Source organism: Anomalospiza imberbis, chromosome 4, assembly GCF_031753505.1.
Source record: "Anomalospiza imberbis isolate Cuckoo-Finch-1a 21T00152 chromosome 4, ASM3175350v1, whole genome shotgun sequence".
NCBI classification, from domain to species: Eukaryota; Metazoa; Chordata; class Aves; order Passeriformes; family Viduidae; genus Anomalospiza; species Anomalospiza imberbis.
This window is the reverse complement of record NC_089684.1, coordinates 48,700,614-48,725,933: the sequence shown is the minus strand read 5'-3', so window position 1 is coordinate 48,725,933 and position 25,320 is coordinate 48,700,614. Positions and strand designations below refer to the sequence as shown.

Here is a 25,320-nt window from a genome sequence, read left to right as displayed (position 1 = left end):
GCTCTCTGACTGTGAACTGCACCTCTCCATCCTTCCCTCACACCCTGTCTGCCCACTCTGCAGAGACCCCTGGCCCTGATTCCCCCGAGGCTGAGGTAAGGGGAATTGAGGGGTTTTGGGGTGCCAGCAGAAGGCAGCCTTAAGCTGGTAGCAGTAACCCACGAGTGCAGACTCCCTTGTTAGCCCTGTGAAAAACAGGGCAGACTGTTGCTGCGGAATAATTCTTCCTAGTGCGTCCGAGTAGGTGGCGGAGCAGCAACCGAAGGATTCGGCGGGCGGCGGGAGGGATGTGTGAGAAGCGCCGGAGCTCCCCCAGTTTCCCATCCCGCCGGGGTGCCGGCTGTGCTCCCGAGCACATTCAGGAAGGCAACGTGAAGTCAGGCACCCCATGCCTCGCAGATGAGGGTCTTGATGAGGAAAACCAGTGATAAGGACAAGCGGAATGAAGTGGGTTTGGAACCAAAGCAAATCACAGATTTCCCTGGGGAAAGCAAGGCATGGGGCTGGGGGAGAAGCGCACACGGTGGGTCGCGGCAAGTCTCCGGGGGGCAGGATTTCTCTTCCATCGCATGGAAGAGCGAGATTAAAGAAGAAAGTGGGAGTGGGGTGGGAGGGGAGGGAAGGGAAGGGAAGGGGGGGTGGGGGGGATGAACAAAGGAGATTGGCAGCACAGCTGTTTTGGGAAGAAAAAAAAAAAAAAAAAAAAAAAAAAAGGGCCAGCCTTCCTGTTTCTTTAAAGCCGCTCATCTGCGCGGCGGCCGGCTGCCGGCGGCGGGAGGCAGGCTGCGGGGAGCTGCGCGAAGCTGCGCGGAGCTGCTGCCGGGCGCACGGCTCGGAGGACGGACGGACGGAGCCGGGGCTCCGCTGCCCGCCGCGGCCGGGCGGGCGCAGATGGGCGACAGCGGGGCGGCGGCAGCAGCGGCAGCAGCGGCAGCATCGGGAGCAGCGCAGCGGCGGAGCGGCCGCGGCTGAGCTTCGCCGCGCAGCGCCCCGCGCCATGCGGAGCGCGCCGCTGGCCGAGGGCGAGCCCTGGCCGCGCCTCTGCCCCGCCGAGCTCGGGGGGCTGCGGCGGCTGCGGCGGAAGCACGGCGGCTGCAAAAGTTTCCGCGTGGAGCTCAAAGTGCTGAGCGGGCGGCGGACCGGGCTCCGCGCACCCCCCGCGCCGCCCCCCGCCGCCGCCGCCGCCCCGCCGCCCGCCTGGGAGCCGCGCAGCGCCGCGCTCGGCCCCGCCGCCGCCAGCGCCTTCCCCGCCGCCCCGCCGCCGCCGCCCGCCGCTTCCCCGCGCCCGCGGCCGGGAGAGGCGTCCGGCGTCTCGCCGGAGATCAAAGCGCTGCAGCAGACGCGGCGGCTGCTGGCCAACGCCCGGGAGAGGACCCGCGTCCACACCATCAGCGCCGCCTTCGAGGCGCTGCGCAAGCAGGTACCTGCCGCCGCCCGGGCGCCGCCGGCCGCTCCGCCCGGCCACTCCACCGGCGGGGGGCACCGGGCGGCGCTTCGCCAGCCCGTCCCGTGCTCTGCCCGTCGGGACCCCGCGGGGGGCTGCAGGGTGCGCAGGGACGGGGGAGCGCCCGCGCTGCCCCGCGCCCGGGGCCAGGGGAGGTGAAGGACAGGAGCTGAGTGGCCGCCTGACAGGAGGGGAAGTCGGTTCAAAATGCCTGGAAGTACCAACCCTAGAACCGTGCTAACACTCAAGATAAATAAATAAGGACTTTTAATTTGGTTGCAGTTAGAAAGTTTTGGACTTTTTTTTTCTTTATTTTTTTTTCCCCCGGAGGGAGAGTGGTGTAGAGAGCGAAAAATAAAACAAACCCGATAAATCCCTCCGAGGGAGAGCAGAGTGTGTAGGGAGGCACTTGGTCTTGCTGGGAGCTGGGGTGATGCTCCTGCACCTAGAGCACGTGTACTTGCCAGCTGTCCAGCTGCGGTGAGCTGCCCCAAAGGGATCACCGGGAATTTGGGCAGCACCGTGCTCCTGTTGACTTTGGTGCGGGGTGCCTGATCCCTCAGAGCCCCTGGGGTTCTTGCAGCAGCCTCTGAAACGTTCTATGTGCCATGTGTGCTAGGGATAGCCGAGCTGAGCTGTGGTCCTCCACCAGTTAGCTTCCCATGGTTTTTACTGTAGCATGTGTTTGAAGTGTGTCTGGTGCTGGGCTTTCTTGCTGAGAGGTCTTGAAAATCCTCATGCTTGTCTGTAAAGGATATGTTCACAGTGTCAGGGTGGCACTATTGAAAAGTAAATGAAAGGTTTTGGTCAAAATCTTTCTATTACCTCCCCAGGATGAGGAGAGATGCATAGAAGCTTGCAAGGCTCTTGTATCTTCTGCACAAGGATAAATCAGTGCCCTGGCCCCTGTACTCAGCCTTCTCTGCATGTAGGCACCGCGTAGAGTGCAGTGATAGATAAAGATGTGCTGTCACATTGTGCAAGCCCAGCTGTGCTGGCTTTTCTGCCTTTCTGTTAACTGTTGATGGGACTATTCCAGGTGTGCAGGAAGGAGGAGATGGCTCAGAGGGCTGTAAGCTGCAGACGAGTCTGCCTGTGAGAGGTGTTAAGCATCACCTCTCCCAGGATGGTCCCTCCAGCCTGGTGGGAGCAGCGTGCTCTGCTTGCAGTGGAGCTCACACACTCAGGCTTTTCCCTACCATCGTCTGGACATAACTAATCTGAGCCATTCCCCAAGTGTGCTCATTTTAGGACTCAATCCTCTCTCCTGCTTAGAGGAAATCTGCTTGTTCTTATCTTCAGCATGCTGTCTGGAGCCTGTCTCAATGACTGCTGCGTCCTGGGTAGTTGCACCCCAAGAGTTAATCCTTTCTCATTATCTACTTAGGCAAACAGATTTCAGGGGCTGACAGACCAGGGCTGTATGTCAGGAGAAAATCGCTGTTGAACAACTAAACTAGAGCATTTTTGATCACTGCAGTGGTGGGATCTCACTACTCCTGTTACAATCCCAGTAAACCAGTGTGTGCTGTCCCCCAGTGCTGAGAGGCTGTCCCTTGTAGATGCAAACTCCAGACTTGATATATTTTGTTTCTGTAAGCTGCTTCCATATTTCGTTTGTTTGATGACTGTGTGTAACACGCCTGGAAGTGTCAGTCTGATTCTCCATGGACAGACATCTACACCACCAAAACCGCAAGGGGAAGTAGCACTGATTTCCCAAATCACTGGCAATCTTGTTCTAGGCTGAGCCTCAAGCAGAAGTCAGGCAGGCAACAAATTAAAGCCGCACTCTTTTGGGAAATGGGCAACTCTTGAAAAGCCTCAGATTCCTGGCCTTGGCCCTGTCTCTATAAATCACTTCAGCCGTGGACTCAGCTGGGAGTCCAAAGAGCCCGGAGAACAAGTTGCCGTCCTCTCTTCCCCTGAAAGCCGGTCTCTAGGGTCAGCACAGGAACATACTGGCAGAGCTGTGTTCACTCTGCAGAGAGAAAGAAATCATTCTCTGGGAAATGTTTGCTGCGAGGTTTTCCTAGCAATTTGCTGAGGGGTGGGCTGGCTGTCCCGACCATCATTGGATGACATTTGTATTCATTTCTTGTTGGGCTGCCAGCGGCGTGCCTGGTTGCTGTACGTGACATCAGGTGACAGTCAGCTTCATTGCACATATGCACGGCGCTGCCTTGTCACTCACGTCACTCGCAGCGGTGACGGCGGAGGGGTTTCTGGGGGGCAGCTCAGATCAGGAGACAGTAGGTACCTTTCTGTCACACCTTGGCCAGCGGGTGGGAAGCAAGGGTATGGAGATGCCCTGGTGGAGGTACATGCAGTAGGGAAGCTTTCTCTTGCCTCAGGTCAGCACCATCTTCCCACTTGCCAGGGCATACAAAGGGCCTTCAGCCCCTTGCGAGAGGCAATCCCTGTGTGCTGTCTGCTTCAGGCCTCCCTTCTTGTTCCTTGGTTAGTCCTCCGTCCCCTCCTTGTCATCACATATCAGGCTCTTAAGCAGCTGGGAGGCTTTTCCTGAGGCACTGAAACTGATACGTCCCAGCAGGCAGGCGGGCGAGAGCAGGGGATTGTGCCATGCTTGCACACGGCCGACCCTAGCCCCGCGCTCCTTTGGGTGGGGGTCAGGTGCTGGATGTGGAGGTGCTGGAAGCAGGAGCCTTCCTCAGCCATTGGTACCCAGCACCTACAGGTGTCATCCCCGTCCCTGTTTGGATGCGTGAGTGGAGATACCCACCCTCACTGGTTTATCTCACTGGTGAGATAAAACCCCTTTGCTTGCAGGATCAGACCCACCACAGCCACACTGTAGGGAGCCCATCCGTGTTTGCTGAGGAGGAGGAGGAGGTGGAGCAGGAAAGGGAAGTCATGCCTCTCTGCAGGACACTCTCCCTGCCTCAGCAGCCCACCCGAGGGTGAGCGACTGGCATGCAGCACACCGGACAGATGGGCTGACGGCGGCGTCCCTGCGCTCCACAGCTGCGTACATATGGCACACATGTTTTGGCTTGTGTCGACTAACTCTCCAGATGGCAGGAAGGGGTGTGGGTTCTTTTTTTTTTCTCCCAGTTCTTGGTGGAGGAAGAGCCAAACACAGTTGTTTAGCACAAGGAGAGGCTAACCCAACCATGTCCCTGAGGACTGAGCTGTCCCCAGCTTGTCTCGGAGGCCAGGGCCCCCTCAGAGGTGGGAGGTAGGCGGGCAGCTGCCAGCTCTGGGAAGCTGCCTGCTGCTGGGAGAGACGTGTCGTTGCCATTGTGTTCACCCCTTGGTGTCACAGCCACCAGGAACAAGGATTTCTCTCCATCTCTGTATTGAGCTGCTGCCTTTGCTATACGGCCATAGCACTGAAGTGGGACTGAAGAGCAGATGTTCCAGAGGAACAGCTCCTTCCCCCTGGTCTTGGTACTTGTGGTCTTCAGCTATTAAGTCTGGAAGAGATTTCTCCCCCTTAGTCCCCCAAGTATCATTTGTCCAAGCGATCCTTCCACTGACAGCAGACTCCTGAGGCAAACAGTGTAGTTCTCCTTGGAAAACACTGACCTTCTCTGAAACACTTTGAGGTGGTGAGATACTTCTGCTGCACTTGGCTGTCCTGCTGCTGCTGCCTTTCTGGTGTCCCTCCTGGGGGCTGCTCCTGTCCCTGTGACTGGGCAGCTCCTATCTGGAGCACTGGTCTCCTGCCCTCAAATGCCCTGGCAGGTGCTGGTCAGTGAGTCCTTGCACAGCCCTGGCTGCTGCAGGACCCTCCACGTGTGACATGGTGGGTTGTCACTTCCATCCTTTGCATCTTCCTCTCCCTGCCATGGTGGGTGGTCAGTGAACCCAAACCTCTCTGATGCAGACAGAGACATAGCACCGAGTTCACAAGGACCTGAGGTCATCTTGTCCTCCATGTGAAGACTCCTACCTGTCCTTTTGCTGGTGGGTGTTCCAATTCATGGAGTGGTGCAGCCGTCTGGAGGAGACAAGATGTGACAACAACATTGGCTATCTTCAAAGCAACCATTCTCCATGCAACGCAATTCTGTCTCTTTTTTTTTTTGTCTGCAAATTCCTATTGGCAGCAAGAGACTCATCCTCCAGCAAATCCCAACTGTGAGACTGAACTATTGTAACTTTTATTGCAGTATGGCCTTAGCCACCAGGTTTTCTGCTGGAGGCCTTGGTCACAAGGGAATTGGGCTCTTCACCATGAGACTGCATGGACAGCCAAGCAAACCAGTATGCTGCACTCCCAAGAGTTGGGATCAAGCTCCTCAGCTGTGCTGACAGACCCTAAGGTGGCAGCAAACTCTCCCTCGATGGAAGGAGACAACCACAGCAGCCTTCCTGATCTGGAGCCTGCCTGGGCTTGCACATCTGGTTTCTCTCTGGAGCACTGCTGTCCAGCTCCTCCTGAAGAAAGTAATGCATCGAGCCACAGTGAGCTGGAGTCTGTGCTGGGAGCAAATGTGTTCACAGACATTTATCTTCCCTTGAAGTGCATTGGCGTTTTTCTAAATCTTTTCACCACCACGTTGCCAGGACATTCTCTGCCTCAGCAGCTGACAGCCTCACTCTCTACAGTGATGTGGGTTCTGGAGATACTTTAGGGTTTTATAGGGCTTTTTAGCTGCTGGAATGGAGGTTTTCCCCACACTCATACTAGTATCCTTTCACTTTGTGCCTCCAGCATGCACATGGCTGCTGTGGCTTGTTGTTAAATCAGTGTAGAAAAGACCCTGCTTGCTCCCGTTGGGAGCATGGTGGGACATCAGGAGCCGAAGCCTCAAGGCTATAGGAGGAGATTTTGTGGCTGTGGGGACAAACTGTCTGCAGGGGTTTGAAGGGACAAACCAGGCAGTGAATGGAGGCAGGAGCTGTGCCTTAGCCACAAGCCAGCAGAGGCTGAGGCTGTTCTGCGGATGCGTCATTCCGTGCTCACCCTCTTTGTGTGTCATCCCAAGGGCGGCTGTGGTTTGTCACCTCTGCAGGCGGGACCCTGCGTGTGACCAGGGTCACTGACGTGTCCTTTCTGTGTGGTGGGGAGGCTGAGAGCTGTCCTCAGTCACCTGCTGGCATCTCCCAGCCCTGTTCCCAGTGATTCATCCCTCTGTGATCCCACCAGCAGGAAACCCTAAGATGCCTTAAAACCCAGCTCCTGAAGAAAAACCACCCATTGAGCTCTCTGGGGGTGAAGGTTTGGCTGTTGGAGAGATGCAGCTGGACTTCAGGAGAGCACGAGCATCTTCCAGGCACAGTGTGCAGTGCCACTGCTGCGTGTTGTCACTGAACAGCCCAGCATTAACCAAAGCATATCCATGGCTGCTGCCACTCCCAAGTGACACTGATGGATATTTAGAACCCAGAGTGGGGCGGCCCTGTGGTTTAACAGCTAAAGAAGATGACAAAATACTGGCCTGAAGCAACACAGGAGGAAAGAAAATAAAGGAGAAACCAAACAAAAGGACAAAAATCCTGAAAACAATGGCTGTGTGTCACCAAGAACAGGCTTTTCTGCTCCCTTGGCTGTTGTCTAGCTGATTTTATCCTTTGCTACAAATCCTGCTTCTGTCGGAGGTATTTGCTCTGCCTGCTGCAGCCACCCTCAGTTAACCTCTGTGTTTTCTTATGGCTCCCACTGAAACTGGAGAAAAGAGTCTGCTTTTCTCCATCAGGCTTTGAATCCAGCCTCTGCTCCCTGCCTTAATCCACTGTCAAATTCCTTTCCGGGCTGCAGTGGGGAGGTGGGACACTTTTCAGTACCTTGCAGCAGAGCTCCCCAGGCTCTTTGTTCCCAGCCTGCAGCTCCTTTGGTCTATGCCATGTGTATTCCCCAAGCAATATTTCCCATCCTGGCCCTGGTTTGCACTGTCCCCTGTGCCACGCAGGGATGCAAGCAGAGCCACGTGTGTGCTGTGGGAGGTTGTGCTCCTTTGCAGCTGCCATGGGCTCATGATAGCTCCTGGGGCTCAGCAGTGATGGCAAGGGAGGGGAAAACCCCGTGGTGTCCAGCAGTGGCTGGTGACTGAAGAGTCACCAAGGCCATGCTGAGGTAATGCCATTATCTCCAAGTGGAGCTTGCTTTCCTATTTACCAGGGATTTTGGACCTCAGAGATGCAGATGGCCACTACTAAACTACCACCCCAAAAAGTGTTTCCTTGCTATAGTGCTAGAAGGCAGCCCCTTTAAGAGGAGATTTTCTGTGCCCAGTAGCCCTGGGATTTCTCATCTGATAATCCCAGTAATTGTCTGTCTAGTTACTATTTGGGGAAGTGGTTCAAAGAACCAGCAATAAGGTAAGAGCGTTGCTGCAACCCAGCAATGTGATATTTTTCAGGCATGATATGAGGGGGTGTGTTGTGCACCCTGAGGATGTGCAGGAGACTTTGGGTGTGCAAAACATCTGTGGGAAGTGCAGAACAACTGTCCAAAACGGAGCGGAGCCAGGCCTGGGGCAGCATTAACCAGACTGCCATTTGGAAGAGATTCCCGGGGTGAACTCACCCAGCACCACACCTAGGTTTTGTTTGGAGGAAGCCAATTCATTCGCTCCAAGGAGTGAACTCATGTTTTTGTAATGTGAGCGATGGGGGAGCCAGGAGCTGGGAGGGAACCAGGAGCTGGGTTGTTTGACAGCATGGACCCACCCAAGAGGCAAAGGCATCTCGGTCAGGACTGGGGCTCCTGCCTGAGCGGTGCTGCTTTTGTTCTTGTTGGCATTTTTCAGCTGGGTTTGGGCCTGGGCTGAGCACTTTGCTCCCCGTGGTGAGGCAGGGGTGAGGCTTTCTTTCAAACTGCTGGGATTGCATTGCTAGCACAAAGCTGCCCCTTTTCTGCCACAGCATTCTGGTGGCAGAGAAAACAAAAGCCTTTCAGACTCATGGCATGGAATAGCTGCCCATTGCTGGCTGGAATAGAGCTCTGTGGAACATCTGACATTGTGACACCACAGGTGGTCAGGGGAGGTGACTCTTCCCCTCTACTCTGCTCTGGTGAGGCCCCACCTGCAGTGCTGCATCCAGCTCTGGAATCCTCAGGATAGGAAAGATGTGGATCTGTTGGAGCAAGTACAGAGGAGGCCACCAAGTTGATCAAGTAAATGGCTGAGAAAGTTTGGATTGTTCAGCCTAGAGAAGAGAAGGTTCTGGGAGATTTTTTCAGCCCCTTCACCCCTTCCCCTTAAAGGAGGACTATAAGAAGAATGAGGACAAACTGTTTAGTACACCCTGTTGTCATAGGACAAGGCATAATGGTTTTAAACTAAAAGAGGGTAGATTTAGACTAGATATAAGGAAGAAAGTTTTTGCAATGAGGCTTGTAAAACACTGGCACAGGTTGCCCAGAGAGGTGATACATATCCCATCCCTAGAAACATTCAAGGTCAACCTGATCTAGTTAAAGATGTCCCTGCACACTGCAGGGGGTTGGACTGGATGACCTTTAAAGATCCTTTTCAACTCAAACTATTCTGTGATTCTGTGGGGCCCTTTTCCAGAAGCAGTCCCCTGGGAGCCATGCCATATATCCACACAGCAAGATCTGGCCTTGCTGGGTTCAAAGCCAAGGGTGCTGCCCCAAAGGTGCAGGTCAGTGTAGTGAGCACCAGTGGCACGGAGGAGCCATTGGTGGATCCTGGTTGCTGCTGTGCTGAGGGCAGCAGCAGGAGGGATATTTGGGAATCAAGTCTGAAGGGATCAGGCAGGACTGTGAAAGGATGTCCCAGGAATACTTGCAGGCTTTTCCATCATACAGCTGTGTAAGTCATCATTGTCCCACCTGGAATGTTAGAAGGACTCAGGGCCTGCAGCTGTTGAGAGCAAGGTAGGGAGGCCAAGTTACCTTGCTGCTGGACCTGAACACACCAACCAAGTCATGAAATGAGTCCTGCAAGAAGCAAAAGGACCATATGTGTTCACTTTACCCCCAGAGCTGGCTCCAAACCCTTCCCAAAAACACTACGCTGTAACACATCTTGAATAGAGGCAATGATCTTCTCGGCAAAGCCTTCAGCTTGTTAAGGATCTTACTCGTGGAATCACAGAGAGTTTGGGTTGGAAGGGACCTTAAAGATCATCTAGTTCCAACCCCACTGCCATGGGCAGGGATGCCTTCCGCTAGCGCAAGTTACTCCAAGTCACATCAGCTTGGCCTTGGGATGAGGCATCCTTTCAGGGATGAGGCATCCACACATCCACAGAAGCTCTACAGATGCCAGCCTGGAGATAATTTGAGATCATGAAAGAGGGGCTTCCCCTGTGCTCAGGGCCAACAAGCAAGGGACACTGTCAATCCTGCTGCCCCACCCTGCCACTGTTCCCCCAAGGTGTCTTAGCCCCAGGAAGTGTCTGACTCACCCTGGGTTAGAAAGGGATGTACAACTGCCAGAACTATTAAGTACTGGACATTTATATGAACCTCTGGAAATATTTTTGGCAGGAAGCGCAGCACAAACAATGAGACAGCGCCGCTGGGCTGCGTGTTGGGATGCAGGGGAGAGGCAGCCAAATGTTTTCCTGGGGGAGGGGGGCAAGGAGAGGAGCCCTGATGTGTTTTAACTCCCAGCATAAGAATAAACCAGATGAATTAGCAGACAGGTAGATTCAGCAGCTTATTATGTCATGTTGAGGAACTAGCTGTCAGGAAGGCTTGGCTTATGCTGCATCACAAACACTGCCTTAGAGCTGTCCCATCTTCCCTGCTGTGCCCAGGGGGCCCAATTCTGCCCTGTGTGACCTTCATGTGGAGGGGATCTGTGCACGTCTGTGCTGCTGGATGACATTTGGAGCACAGTAAAAGAGACATCTGGACCCCCAGCACTCAACACCCTTCTTTACCCCAGCATTTTCATGCAGTGTAAAAGCAGACTTGGTTTTACAGATGTTATCTGAACAGGTCCAGAGGGTGTTTACGGAAATGGTATCTATTTTATAAAGACAGAGCTACAAAGACAGAAGCTCAATGATGTGAACTGGCTTCATGCTCCTAAAGTGCAGGGATGCTCCTGGTTGTTCCCTGCTCACCCATCACAGTGAACACACTCTGTTCCCTCATATGGCAGGGTGACAGTTGTTCCCTTCCACCCATCTCTAGTTGTTCCCCAAACTCATCCTGCAGCCTCCTCTCCTGTGCCATGTCAGAACCAGCTCCCACCATGGCTTTGGTGGATGACAGTGATGCTCTGGGGAGCTGCAGTGGATCCCTGCCCTCCTCGAGAGGGCTGGCTGCAGGTCAAGAGCACGGCAGACTTCCCATGGATTTCAAAGGGAGCATCTCTGGTTTTCCAAGGGCGCTGCCTCTGAGTCTGAGATGTCAAGGATAGAACAGACCTGTTAGGTCACATCCCTTTCTATTTTCCTGCCAAAGAAGGGCTCTTCTGCACAGGAATATGTCCTAGGAGCATTCATCTTGCCTTGCTTCAACTCCTGCCAGCCTGGGGATCACTGATAAGACGCATGAGACTCCGCAGAGCCCTTTGCAGACACAACTAGCGAACATCCTGACTGGAGCTCTGGTTTCTGTGGTCCCAGCTCACTCTGTGCTGATGTCCCAAAGCTAAGGATGGTGCTGCTGTCCTTGCCTTTCTAGCAGACAGCTGCATTCCTCAGGACTGGTGTGAAATTTCAGTTGCAGTTCCTTCCTAATTCCTTTTAATCATTGCAAATATTGCAGGCAAGATGATGAGCTGTGCTGCTGCTCGGCAGAGACCAGTGAGGTCAGATGAGGGAAATATTTTCATTAACTACCCAGAAACTCGAGCCTGGTTCCCCCTGGCTCTGGATGGACTTGCTCAGCTCATAGCTGCCCCATTAAAGCACTGAAGTCTGTTCAGTTCAGGCATGAGGAGCAAGAAGGTGACAGAAGGAAAGGGTTTGGTCCTTGCCAGGAGCATGACAGATACCTGCTCACGTTACTGCCTGCCAAAGATCTGTGTGGAGACTCTGTGGGATCTGGGAGGGTTACACCTGCAGGGCCACACCAGCCCCAGGCATTTTTCCCACCTCTAAAACACTCTCTCTTTTTTAAGTTGGATTTTGAAAATTTCTTGGCATCCAGGTGTGTCACTGACACCCATTACTGCAATTTGTACAAATCTGTCCCCTCTTTCCTGTAGACTTTGTGTTAAAGAAGAGATAATACCAAAGTTACACACAGACACACTTGGGGAAGTTTTGGCTCTGGATTTGAACTAAGTGGCTCATTCCTCTCTTAATTTCCCATGTTTAATTCAAAAGGAAACATTAAAATGGCAGGACCTGAGCCAAGACAGGGAGGGTTCCTATGAAATAGTTTTTCTAACACTGTTACCATGGCAAAAAAACTCTTATCTCTTAATGTTGGTGCCCTGCACCCATCACAGGAGTGTCTGAACACTTCAAGGTGTTCCCTCTTCCCATGGGCATGCAGGGCAGCTCCAGCTTGGACTCTGCTGCAGTAGTGTGGGAAAAGTGCTGTGTAGTCCCAAATGAGGGTTTTGTCAGCTGTGTTAGCACTGAGATCTTCCTTGCCTTTTGTAGCAAACACATCCTACAAAATAGTTTGGGTTTTGTTTTGTTTCTTTTTTGTTTCCTTAAAATAAGAAAAATCCCAAAACACAAAAGAAAGAGCAAAACAGATGAGGAAAAGAGACATTAGCCTGCCTTCTCGTGTTGTAACTGGACAGCGTCTGTGCATCAGCCTCAAGGATTTCATGGTCTATTTTCCTTCCACTCAATTTAGCTTCCTTCTTGCTCTAATTCTGAAATTACTCCCACATTTCACTGAATCCTTCCATTTTAGTTTCCATCTTGCTTTGTTCTTTCCTGATGCCTTTTGATCTGGGGTCTCTGCTGTTTTCGTTGCGTTGGTGTCGAAAGAGACTTGGGTGTTTCTGCTGCCTGAAGCTCTTGCTTTCAAAATAACTCAGCTTGTTGCATCTGGGGACCAGGTACTGAGGACAGGGGCATTGCTGGGTGCATAATGTTGGCAAAAAAAGTGAAGGCAGGGATTTAGAGAGAGGTTTTGTCAGACAAAAAGGGGCTCTTAAGCAGATTCTCTGTGATGTCCCTGCTCATTGCAGGGGGGAATTTGGACTAGGTGACCTTTAAAGGTCCCTCCCAACCCAAGCCATTCTGTGATTCCTTGTATTTTCAGCGGTATCAGTAGTAGATGGTGCGTATTAAAAAAAGGCAATTTAAAGTTTTATGGCTGGTTTCTGGAGAGGCATCTCAGCCACATCACACCTCGAATCCTGTGTTCAGTTTTGGATCCCTCTTTACAAGAAGGACATTAAGGTGCTGCAGCATGTCCAGAGAAGGGCAACAGAGCTGGGGAAGGGTCTGGAGCATAAGTCTGATTGGGAGCAGCTGAGGGAGCTGGGGGGCTTAGCCTGAGAAAAGGAGGCTTGGTGGGACCTTCTGGTTCTGCACAACTCCATTACAGGAGGGGGCAGCTAGGTAGGATTTGGTCTCTTCTCACAGGTAACAAGTGACAGGACAAGAGGAAATAGCTTCAAGTTGTGCTAGGGGAGGTTTAGATTGGATATTAGAAAAATATCTTCACTAAAAGGGTGGTTAAACATTGGAACAGCCTGCCCAGGGAGGTGGTAGAGTCACCATCCCTGGAAGTGTTCAGAAAATGTGCAGATGTGGTCCTTGGGGACACGGTTTAGTGGTGGCCTTGGCAGTGCTGGGGTCATGGATGGAGTCCGTGTCCTTAGGGGTGTTTTCCAGCCTGAAGGATTCTATGTCTTGTACAAGACATGGCCCATGGGGTCAACTGTTCTAAAATCCCTGTGCTCTTGGGTAAGGGTGAGACAAGAAATTAGTTTGGATTTCCATAAGCACCATGGCAGAGGTCTTCCCTAGGAAAGAAGAAACCAAACAGCTTGGATGGGAGTGTGGATTAGTGATCAGTGTAGAGGCAGGGAATGGTGGGTAGGGAAAAAGGGCCAGCTCCTGCAGGGAGGGACATCATGAGTGGACAAACCATGATCTGACTCTGAGCTTAGCTCTGCTTTAAACAGGGAATGTCAGGTTCCACCTCCTGAAATTGTGACTGTGTGAGCTGTGCTGAATTTCATGACTCTGAGTGATGAGGTAATTATATGGCTGGTGAAATAAATGCCACACAGATAAAGTGAAGTGATGCATATGGAAAGAAACATACCAGAGTCCACATATGAAGTGATAGACCCTGAGCTGTCCATTATTTCAGAGAAGGGAGACCTTGGGGTTTCTCAAGATGGCTCAAGGAAAGTGTCTGGCAGCAGTCACAAATCGAATCAAATCAAAGGAGTTAGGAAGAAAGGAATATTAAACAAAACAGAGAACATAAGCATCTGTTAGATATATGCACCCACAACATGAACACTTTGTGTTTTGATCATCTCCAAAGGGACTAAGAAAGGTTCAGGAAGGAGCAGCAGGCGTCATCAAAGATATGGGATGACTTCCATAGAACTGTCTGCAAAGGAGGATTAATCTTTTTCTTTTGGAAAAGAGGCTGAAGAGATGATGGTGAACTAAAAAACATATGTCACACAGGAGGTGAATATCTGTTGTCCTCTTTTCTAATACAGAACTGTAGTACCTCAAGGGAAGACAGTAGGAGCCAAGTTCAAAACAAGCAAAAAGAGAAAAAAATTTTATAGACTGGAGAGAACGCTTTGAACAAAGCTGTTGTGGCTGCTCAAAATCAACAGGATTGGTTCAGCTTTCCAGACCAAGTTCATGGACAGAAAAGATCTATCATGGGTTGCTAAATTTGGGGATGGCACATCTAGCTGAAGTGATGGAGGTGATGGTAGCTGGAACCTGACAGAACACTTGGGAAAATCCTATACATATACCTGAGCTGTTCTGCTCCTCCTTTGGCATCTGTGTATGGCTGCTGTGGGGTTTGTGGAGGGGCTGAACACATTTTACCTTCTGTAAAGTCAAAGAGAGCATTCCTTGACTTGATGGGGGTGATCCCTTCTTTGTGTCCGTGTGGAGGAGAGAGAAGCTGAGGCATGAGCATGGCAAGAGGAAATAAAAATCTCCAGCCCTAAGCTGAGTGTGACACTCTAGAGGGGTGTGGAGAATGGGGACTGGTACGGAGGCAGGTGGTAGAGAAACACTGAGGTGTTCCAATGATTGATGACTGTGAAAACTTTGACAGGTGGTCAGACAACCTGAGGGGCTCGGATGGATTTCAGATGAATGCACAGCTTCAGTTGCCCGTAGGCAAGAGACTCTTGTTTGTTAAAGGCTGAGGGACCTTCAGCAATTTTGCAAACTAGAAAATGGGTTGCCCAAGCCTGTCGAATTCAGAAGACCTGTCTTTAAGCTGGACATATTAAAGTTGTATGCCTAAAATCAAGTGTAGATGTAGTGTTTTTCTAGATCATGATTGAAAAGCAACCCACCCTTCTGCAGCAAGAACCATATACTGCTCAGTTATTGAGACACACTCAGTTTAGTTTGAATTGTTCAAATGTTTCATATTACAGTAGAAATCTTTAAGGGTGAAGAAATAAATTGCATAAGATACACCCAGCTCCCTGAAACGAGCTCTGTTTTGGTCTTTTTTGTGGGGTGAGGTACCATGATGGAGTGTTTAAACAAATGGAAATTACTGCCTGCTCAAGGTCCTGCTACTCAACAACATCGTGTTTTTACATGGGCTGAAGGCCACAACTGATGTTGTTTGAGCACAAAAACAATGGGTTGTGACATAGTTGCTTGTACCTTCTTATTGCCTTATTCTGCAAGACCTGTGATGACATGGGAGCTAATTGTGGGGAGTAAGTTACTTAAGACAAGTTACTGGGAGGCATTGGGATTCAGGTTTCTAAGGAAAAGGGCCTCCAAGAAGTGAACTGAGCAGCAGGCAGATGTCCCAGCCCGTATCCTGCCATCACATTTTAAGCAGAACTTCCCTGCTGAAATCAAGAGGCTTCCTGCTGCTTTCATCCCCATGGAGATCAGCAGGGGAGTTCTTCTTAAAAACCTGTTGGGACCATATGGCATTTTATCACTGGAGTTTCTATTTGTGTTAAAACTGCTAAGAAAATAACTCACAGTTGTTTTGCCATGCTTCAAGCAAGATATTTTGTTTATCTGGCCTAATTTTTAATTATTTCTTTTTCCCTGTTACCCTTTCTAGGTTCCCTGCTATTCTTATGGTCAAAAGTTGTCCAAACTGGCCATCTTGAGAATAGCCTGTAACTATATCCTTTCCCTGGCCAGACTAGCAGACCTGGATTACAGCGCTGACCACAGTAACATGAGCTTCTCTGAATGCGTGGAGCAGTGCACTAGGACCTTACAAGCAGAAGGAAGATCTAAAAAAAGGAAGGTATGTTACAGCCTCTCCCCCAGCTCATCCCCTAAAAAATGGTAAAAGTTACAAAAGGGAGGGGAAAAAAAAGAAAAAAAAATCCAAAGTGGTTTCCTTCTTTTCTGAACCTTGTGAAATTTGCCTGATTTTTTTTATCCCTCGCCTTTCTCTCTCTCTCTTTCTTTTTCTCTTCCATCCATCTGATCTTGTAATAACCACATTCCTCCCTAATCAAAAGCTTTTCTCTCCTCCCCATGCTCCTTGCTCCGTGCCAGGCTCTTCCCCTCGTTAGTCGCCCATCGTGTGTTTCAACACGAGCGTGATCCTATTAAGAGTCATCTTGGGACTGTTACTTGTTAAACCAAACCAACCTTGAGTCGCCTTTCGGAGCCTGTAAAATACTGTCGCCCGCCTGTGTTTTCTGTTTTGTTTAATCTCACACTTATCTCTGAGAAAAATCACCCGACAACAAAAAAAAGGTAGCTAATGGAGACATTATATGTATAAACACATTAGTAAGATGTATGACCTGAAGGACATGTGGGTATCTTGAGGAAACAACGTTAAATCTAATTACGCCTTGCATTCCTTTAGGTTACTTAACATTGAACCAATTAGGTGAAATCATCGTCAAGCGGCGGGAGGAAGAAGCAGAGCGTTCTGCCAGTTTTCCTCTCAGAGAGTGACATGGGTGAATTAAAGGAGTGATTGATGTCTTTGTTCAGGCTTTTATGACAAAAAGAGTTTTGTAAACTTGAATTGAACTTCCCCCTGCTCTCTGAGCTTGCTTGTCAGGCAGGATAATAAATCAGCAGGATTTTAATGGATGAATGGGCAGCTAAGCTGGGGAGCAGGCTCCTTCCCCGGTGTTGTTAAGATCTGCCTCTGATTCGGGCAGGTTTCCTCACTTTTCCTCCTCTTTAGCCCAGCAAATCATCCTGCAGCAATTCCGTTTATAAATAAACACAATAGCACACTCCCTGTTGCTTCCTCTGGCTGTCATGGGCAGTATTTATGCCCACAGAGCAGCAGTGCCAGGCAGAGACGCGGCACCTCTTGCCCACAGCTGACAGCACTGCCTGGGACTGGGAGGTGTGGGGGACCTCCTGGGCACAGCCCCATATTGGGGGTTCACTCTGGGCTCTGTAGTGCCACAGGCAGTGGTGTCCCAGGGACACTGAAGTGGTACTACCAACGCTGGGGCAAGATCAGAGTTGGTTCTTGGGTCTCCTCTGCCAGTTAAGATGAGGGAGGAGAAAAGCATAATTTTTGGGGCTTCAGCAGGTTGCTGGTTGGAACCCCTCTCCCATGTCAAAAAGAGGATGAGCATGCTTTGTGAGGCTTTAGTAGATTGCTAGTTAGGTCTTGGATCCCCTCCCTAAGTCAGAATGGAGGGAAAGAAGAGAATGAGCATCCTTCATGGGGCTTCAGCACATTTCTGGGCTGCTCTTCAGGCTTTGGGTGCCCAGTGGGCTGAGACCCATTGTCTTGACTTATGTAAACTAATGCAGGCTTAAGGAGAGGAAACAAGGAGCCAGATTTTAAATGGCTCCAAATCCCAGGATGCTCACATCTGAGGGTTAGAGCTGGGCCCATCCTTAATTAAAAAAATAAATTAAGAATTAAAAGCTTTCCATTTACGGTGGTTCACTCCAGACCGGATGCGTGGAGAAAAGCCCCAAGCCAATCGAGAGTGCCTGAACAATGGAAATCTACCAGAGCACCTCCCAGGCACCACCAACCCACAGAAACAGCATCACCAGGAGAAAATCTGCCCTTTCTCCATGTTCTTGAAGGACACCCACCCTAAACCTTCTCCAAAAGTCGTCTCAGAAAAGCAGGCCAGGCTTTGTACCCGAGGCAGGGTCTTAATCCCCACTCTGCCTTGCTTTTCATGCTGGAAATTACAGTTCTGCTGCAAGTTTAGGGCAGTCCCAGAGCACATAGATTCCCTGATGGATGACAAGTACAGTTTTATTTCCAGCAGTATTTGTTCAGGTGATGGCAAGAGCACATCCAGCTGCTGATGAAGCCAAAACCAGAAGGTACCACTAAGTAACTCTGGTAATTCCCAGTAGATAGGAGTGGGGGTTCAAAGCCTGGGTTGGGAGGACTCATCTTGCATGTCTGCCTTTCTCCTTGAGCCAAGCAAGTCGTGAGCACAGAGGAGGAAAAGGCTGTTGTCAGAGGGAAATTACAGATCTGGGATGGCTGGGATGGCATGGCACCGATTCAAGTTCTGGATGTCAGGTGGCGTGAAGGGATGTCTCTCCTGGGGGGTCTCACACAGACGGCTGGATGAGGATACAATGGCTTGGCCCAAAATCGCCGCGCCCTCGTTAATGTTGAAATCGGCACGTTTTTGTGAGCTCTGTGTGTTTTTAATCAGGTCTCTGAAACCACTACTCACTGAGCAGTTCCTCTGAATTATCTACTTTGGGATGGTTGTTATTTTGTTACTGGTTTTTTGAGCTTCCTTTTATATTCTCTCTTTAAAAAATCACAGCGATCCTGAGCACAGACCTCCGCTCCTTGAGCTCCACGTTAGGTCCACAACACCCTTATCTCCTGTCATCTCCATTTTATTGTGTGTCTGCCTCTCTCACTCTCTCAGCTCTCTGGTTGCAATGTGCTGTGGCACCGTGATCTTTTCACACAAAAAAGTAGCTGGTTGGAGTTTGTTTTGGCAGGCAGAGACTCCAGATGTTGCCTTTGCTGGATTGTGCATTGCCTTTTGCTTTGTTTTTGGGGGCAAATTATCTTGTGTCCCTAATGCTAGGTTGTTGTTCAGATTTTGCTTTTTGCAATAGAAAATGTACTGAGTGGTTTTACCTCCCACCCCCCTTCTATTCCCATTTTGTTAATTAAAAAAGTTGTCTTTAGTCTTTCAAATTTGACTAGACAAAAAAAATCCCCTTCTCTGTCCTATAACTGCAGTTTATAGGGTGATTTTAGCTATTGCAATTGAGACTTAACCGAGGGTGTTTGGTGATGGGAGATCTCATTTATAAGCAACAAAGGAGGCTTCAGATGCCTTTTCTTAAAAAGAAGAAAAAAAGCTGACTTGGGGGGAGGTGGTGGTGGTGGTGAATTCTGATGATAGTTTTCATTCTTTAAAGCTGCCTCTTGCTTGGTTATAAATGATCTGGACTAAGCCTTGTCCTTAACCAAGAGTTTCACCATGTTGGAGATCTGGGTTGTGACACCCCCAGCAGAGCCCCAAGTCCTGCTGGGGCCGCAGTGATGTCCTGGAAAAAGTGGAGGGGGGGAACTGCCTTCAGCTCCGGCCAGGAGCATTCTCCAGCAGCACAGAGGATGCAAGAGAAAGGGAAATCCAAGTTTTCCTTACCCCCAAGGTACCTTGTTTCTGCATGGCACATGATCCTCAATGGCTAGGGGTTATCTGAAAGCCTCACGGGGATTCTGTAGTGTTTGGGGTCCAGCTTGCTGGTCCCACTCTCCCTTTTTTCCAGCTTTTCCCCCAGAGGGCTGAATTCTGGTGCCCTGCAGGAAAGCAGCTCAGGGTCAGGACAAGGTTTTTAGGGTGCATGGCTGGCGGCTCTCCCTGGTGACTGACATTTGTAGGGGTGCAGAGCTGTGCATCACAGCCACCCAAACCCCCAGCCCCACAGGATCTGCCCCCAAAGCTGTGGGGCAGAACTTATTTCCCCAGCAATCGACACAACCACAGTCAGTATACACAGAGCAGGATCCACCCGCAGACAAACACCCTGCACAGCACACCCAGCACCCAAAACCCCAAACACCCACGGCAAGGTTCCTTTTCTTTCCCTTCCCCTCCCTTTTGATTAGCCCCCGTGCTAGGCAGCAACATCGCCGCGGCCATGGGAGCTCAGCACGAGCAGGGAGGGATGGGTGAGGGATTATTTTCTCTCTCTCTGCTTCATCCTCCCCCCGTCCCGGCTCTTCTGGCAGTCGCAGACTCCAGATGTTCGGAGCGCGAGCTGGGAAGTCCTGCTGGCGCCACTTGGGGCAGAGGGCAGGGGAAAGGCACGCGAGCTGGAACCCGGAGTACTCAGTCACTGCAGGACTTGGCGCATTCCCCAGCTCGCTGCTGGCACATTCCCCAGCTCTCTCCTGGCCATCTGTTCCAAAAAAACACTTTCAGAACCTCATCATCACTCAGGATACAACACTGCGAGCAGCTGTTAGCGAGGCAGAAGGGAAAAAAAAAAAAGAAACACACACACACATTAAAAAAAAAAAAAAAAACTAAAACCATGCGAAAGGTCTCTTTGTGAGAGAGGAAACTGGGTTATGAATAACAGGCGAGCAGTTGGAGCTCAATAAAAGTTTTCGGCTGGAATTTAGTTTCTTGCTTTTGTGCCTGTGTGTGTGTGGATGAGCACAGACGCAAGGAATTAAAAATTAAAAATACGCTCTATATATATGTATATTTTGCCAGATAATTAAATGATATAGAAACATATATGGAATGAAAAGCTTTTCTGTTTGTAGCAGCCTGCTGCACTAAAAGGGCTAACATAATGTATGTAATTATTGCATTATATAAAATAGTTATTGTGGTGCTGTGCCATGCCTTGATGCCCCCTCATTGCTACTTTGCTAAAAGCAGAGCTCCTGCTGTAGGTAACACTTATTCCCACTGAAAAAATTGGAAGGAGGGCGTTCTGTAGGCACATTTACTTGCAGGAGTGGACAAGTTAAAGGTTTATATTATAAAAGAGAAATGGTAGTGGCAGACTTGATTTGTACAGCACTGAAATCATTTGCTTGGAGCATATTTTTTTGATAACACCGTATCATGACTCGTGATTTATTTAGACAAAGCCCCGAGATAAAGCCACAGCTCCCACCCCCTGGTTTGTGCGGATGATCCTGGCTGCAGGGTCTTGCTGTTATTGATCATCTGATATTGATTTTCAGAACCATTCAGAGCCAGCACAGTAAAACCTTGATGATCTGCATGGCATTTCTTCCTCGTGGCTTCCCATCCTGTGTGGGGAGGAGGGGGGTCTCATAATGAGACTCAACCTCCCTTTCCCCTGCAGTTTGACTTAGCAGAGGTTCCTCTTTAAAAATAGCTTCATTTCCCTGCTAGGACTTGCCGGCGAGAGCGGGCAGCCAGCCAGTCTGATCCCCATGGCCGCCAGCTCCGCGGGCTCCAGGGAGGAGCTGGACCACAGGAGAGCAGCTAGCCGCTCCGAGCTGCCTGTCCATCTGTCCATCTGCCATGGGACAGCATCCCTGGGGGGACAGAGGGGACCTGGCTCTGCCTGGCCATGAGTTTTAACCAGGGACCTGGTTAAAAACAAGGCAGTGAGATTAATTTGCTTATCACTTGTGTCTTGTATGTCCCTGCAGCCCAAAACAAGGATTGCAGGTGGGGCACGGGTGCTAAGGTTCGTGACAAGTTCATGAGCAAGATCACCCAACTCTGGACAGGGAGGCAGCAGCAGCCACCCCAAGGGCATCCCCAAGGGCACTGCGCAGCCTGCATCGGCCCACTGGGGCATTGAGTATCGGTACCCCCAAGAGCAGGGCCCAAAGCTTTTCCTTACAAAAGGATGTGATGTGGGACTCCCCTGTTGCATCACAGCACCCCAAAAGCCCCTTTGCTTTAAGGGATGTTGGAGCAGTCACATCACAGCACAGGGATGGAACCAGGGATTTGCTCCCATGGTGGGAGCAGGATCCCAGCATAGGGTCCATCCCCTTTGTAGCAAGGGTGTTGCCAAGAATAGGGTAAGATCCACCCCACACATATTGGGTAACTGCAGCAAAAGGAAGATGTGAGTAGAAGAGACAGGAGAAGCCCTGGAACAAAGGCTGACTCAATTCCAGAAGTGCTTTGATTTATGGAGATTGAAATGCTCCAGGATGCTGCAAACTCACCAAGGTCACTGGGCCAGTTGTCAAATTCAAGAGCCATGGGAGTTCTGATGTTATTAGTTTAAAGCAGACCCAGGCTCATAAATCTGTCTTTGGAGCTCCTGGCTGAGTGAAAAAGGGTGGAGGGGGAAACAAAAGCCTGTTCCCACCAAACATAACCCATGGCCAAGCATTGGGCAGTGCCTGGGGACCGATCAAATGGCCCTGAGATGCCTCTTCCTAAAGCCATCCTGATTTCCCAAACCCACAAATGCTTTTGATCTCTCTGCTGTCTTTTAATATTAATGAGAGCAGTCATTGCTCCCTTCTTTTACATTTTCTTTCCATAGGTAAATGTGGGATAAATTAAAACAACCAACTTTTCTATTACAGGTTATTAATATATATTATATATTGTTGAAGGGTCCCAACAGAAACGTTGGCAATACACAAGGCTGTTTGTCATTCTCCCACCCGAACTTCATTTATTCAAAATCCCAAATAAAGCCTTGAATTAGAGCAAGTTTCTACATCTTCTCTGAGCAGCACTAGGTAGGATTGTCCAGAGACAACTCCAGAGGTCTAGCAGACACCAGCATTTATTGCATGGAGCATGACCTGGGTGCTTTTAGTGAAATATTCTTACCAAGCGAAACCTTGATGGTCCTGGGACAGTCCTGAGCTTCCCTGGTCTGCACTTGACAGGAGTGGGTGAAAAGGTGGATTTTAGGTTCCCCTGTCCCTTAGCGTGTCATGGATGATCAGCTGTAATTGTTGATCTCACAGCAGCTGCCCTAATGATAGTCATAAATCAGATAAATACCAGTAGGTTACTAGTATTTTATACCCTGATGTTACAATATCCAGTGATGGAAAAGGAGAGGCAGTACAGAAACAAAACAGACTGGGGAAGAAAGTTTTTCAGGCCAGGTTTTAAGGAGTTTGACCTTGTTAAGACTGACAGAAATATGGCTGACATGTTCAGGGAATTGGTGACTGTGTCCAAAGGACTTTCAGAAGCTGTACTGCACCCTGAAAGGTTCTTAAATCCACTGGCAAAAAAGCAAGAAACGCTGGTAGTGCTAGCAAAATGTGATCTCATTTCCAAGTTTCTAATTCCTAAGTTATTTAAAAGAGGATTTAGAGCCCACGTGATGAAGGCAGTTTGGACAATGGAGATGTGATCTCATGAAATCCTCAGGCCCTGAGGATTTTCCTCTGTTTTGAACTATGTTAACGATTGTTTGTGGGATATTTGTGGGGCTTATTTTAATGCTGAAGGGGGTTTAGATGAGATTTCCTTGTCTAAAGCTGCCATGGTTTGGAGTTGACCATTTTCCTATGGACCTGGCCATAATACTCTGTAGGCCAGTGTAATTTCCCAAGTAATTTGCCACAGCTGTGACTCACAGGGGAATGCACAGACACATGGGACAAGTTGCAGTCCCACAGACCGAGCAGCCATGCCTGCAGAAAACTCAATACAACAACTAAAATGTGGAAGGAAGGCCCATCTCCTGCATAAACCCATCTAGTTGTGACTCCTTTGCTTTCTGAGATCAGCTCCTGATCTGAAAATAGCAGGTATTTGCCATCACTTCTAATTTTTTTTTTTTTCAACAGGAGTTGGACCCAACACCAAATTACTGAGTTGTTTTTCTTCCCCAAGCCTTCCTCTTCCTGTCTGCCGCTCCCTCTCCTCTGTGCAGGCCCTGGCCTCCATTGTGGCACCTACAGATGGTTCCACCGTGAGCCCAACTCTTAAAAATTGCAGATCCACGGCCAGCAGTCCCCAAGGATGGTCCTGCGTGCGTCAGCAACAGTCCACGCAAGGGACACCATGTGTTCACTGTTCTCATGGTGCATCTTTCTCTTTCCAGGAGTAACAACCAGGAAGGGAGGATTCAGAAGAGCTTCCAGCCAGAGTTACATCTGGTCTTGGCAAAGGTTGCACGATCCAGATGAAGACTGAAAGCAGCTTTTTTGCAGAAACCCCTTTTGGAGATGACGATTGGCCAAGGAACTTTCTTAATCTCTGGAACAGAAAGGAAAAAAGGAAAAGAAAAGGAAAAACAAAAGGACAGGGATGCTTCTTATTGTTGTTAAGCCAGCCACCTTTTCGTACGTGCAATTTATTTAGCACTTTTCCCTTTGCTTAACTGGGAAATGTTACCCTCTCAGCTCATGTGTACAGTAATTTTTTGTTGTTGTTGTTGTTGTTGTTGTTGCTGTTGTGCCAAAGATTTGATGGAGCTTCTACACTGTGTCTTATTTTTGCCTTAATGTTAAATCTTTGAGCCAAAGAAAAGTCAGAGGAGCCATTCAGATCATGGCAAGCAGGTCAGCCAGCTGTCGGTGACAAAGCCCAATTTCTGTACCCTTCTGTGAGTTACCTCTTATTTCTTCAGCCTGCACTTCCCTGCCTGCAGCCCTGAAGCCAGCATTTGGTGTGGGCAAGAGCCGGGACAACACCAAACCATGCTTTGGCGTTCAGGTTTGCTTCTTCCTTTGAGCTACTCTGTAGTTCTGCCTTTTGGGCAATTTCCTGATGTTCCTGCCTGTGCAAAACATCCACAGGGTAGAAATACTGACACGAAGTGAGAGCTGAAACAGGAGCTATGAATTTATTTTTTTTAATAAAGAAATTAAATTAAACAAGCAAAAGCAAAGTGCCATGTAAAGCAAAGAGAGAGAGAAAAAAAAAATAAATCAGAAGAAAGTTCAGCCAGGCAGAAAGAAGTGCAGCAAAATGATTCAGCCGGTGTTTCAGGTTTGTGAAGTCGTTTTTTCCATGGGGTTTTTCAAGTGGTCAGAAACCCATGTAATGCAAAAGCATTTGAATCCTATACTGTACCTTTCACTTCAAATTGAAGTAAAAAAAAAAGAGAAGAGATGGAGAAACATTTGCTTGGAGTAAGCAGACTTTATAGGTAATGCAGTTCGTATGCAGGACATCTGCTAATGATGGAGGGACAGAGCTCTGTGTTCAAGTAAAAAAACACGAGTTTCCAAACCAAGAAGATTAACATGTTTTGTTAATCTCAAGGGGAAATATTATTTGTGAGGCCGGATTCACATCCTGGCATTCAGTGTGAATCAGGTTCCCATGTGTCTGACTTACTCCAGCGTGGGTCTGGCCAAGCATCGCCAGGCAGCGGGGCGGGTGAGGGGATGGGGCAGGCGAGAGTCACTGGGCAAGGGAGGGAATAGTCTCTGTTTTACTGACATGAATATACAAAACTTGAACTCCTCGGTGCCTGCCTGTTTATTTCCCAAGCTGAGCAATTGGCTGGTGAGCCCCGAGCTGGGGAGCTGCTGTGCAAAGCCTGAGTCTGGGGTGCCAGGCTGCCCAATGCCAAGTCCCCTGGGTCCCAGTGAGCTTGAGATGTCTTCTACCAGATTTCTGGGGCACGTGGGACAGCTGTGTCCAAAACCCCTCCCAGGAGCTCATTATATTGCTCCCCCCTCCACTCTCACCGCTGGTCATTATTAGCAGCCCAATAAAATACATTTTTAGATTGTCATTTGTATTTCTTTATTAAAGCACAGTTTTTAACGATGTCTTTTATGATATACATTAATGCCAACTTTTTAGCTTATAGTGGGGAGAGGGGCTGAGCTCACTGACTGCGGGAAATGCTCCAGGGCTGTTAGCACTCCTGTCAAAGGACTGGGTTTAAAGTGCATTTGCTTTCAAGAACCAGCAAGCAACTGGACCTCGTGTGTGTGGCCC

The 25,320-nt window shown here is 49.7% G+C and overlaps 1 protein-coding gene across 2 annotated transcripts; it reads left to right on the top strand.

The window, feature by feature from the left end:
- Window positions 1-754: 754 nt before the first annotated feature.
- Window positions 755-25,111, top strand: ATOH8 (atonal bHLH transcription factor 8). 2 transcript variants are annotated; one of them, XM_068188431.1, is made up of 3 exons: window positions 755-1,420; window positions 15,561-15,752; window positions 23,471-25,111. In XM_068188431.1, exons 1-3 carry the CDS (start codon window positions 998-1,000, stop codon window positions 23,471-23,473), a joined length of 618 nt encoding a protein of 205 aa, XP_068044532.1. In that variant the 5' UTR covers window positions 755-997; the 3' UTR covers window positions 23,474-25,111. The 2 variants fall into 2 exon arrangements, with proteins under 2 accessions (XP_068044532.1, XP_068044530.1); XM_068188429.1 differs by having other exon boundaries at window positions 774-1,420; window positions 23,468-25,111.
- Window positions 25,112-25,320: the final 209 nt, after the last annotated feature.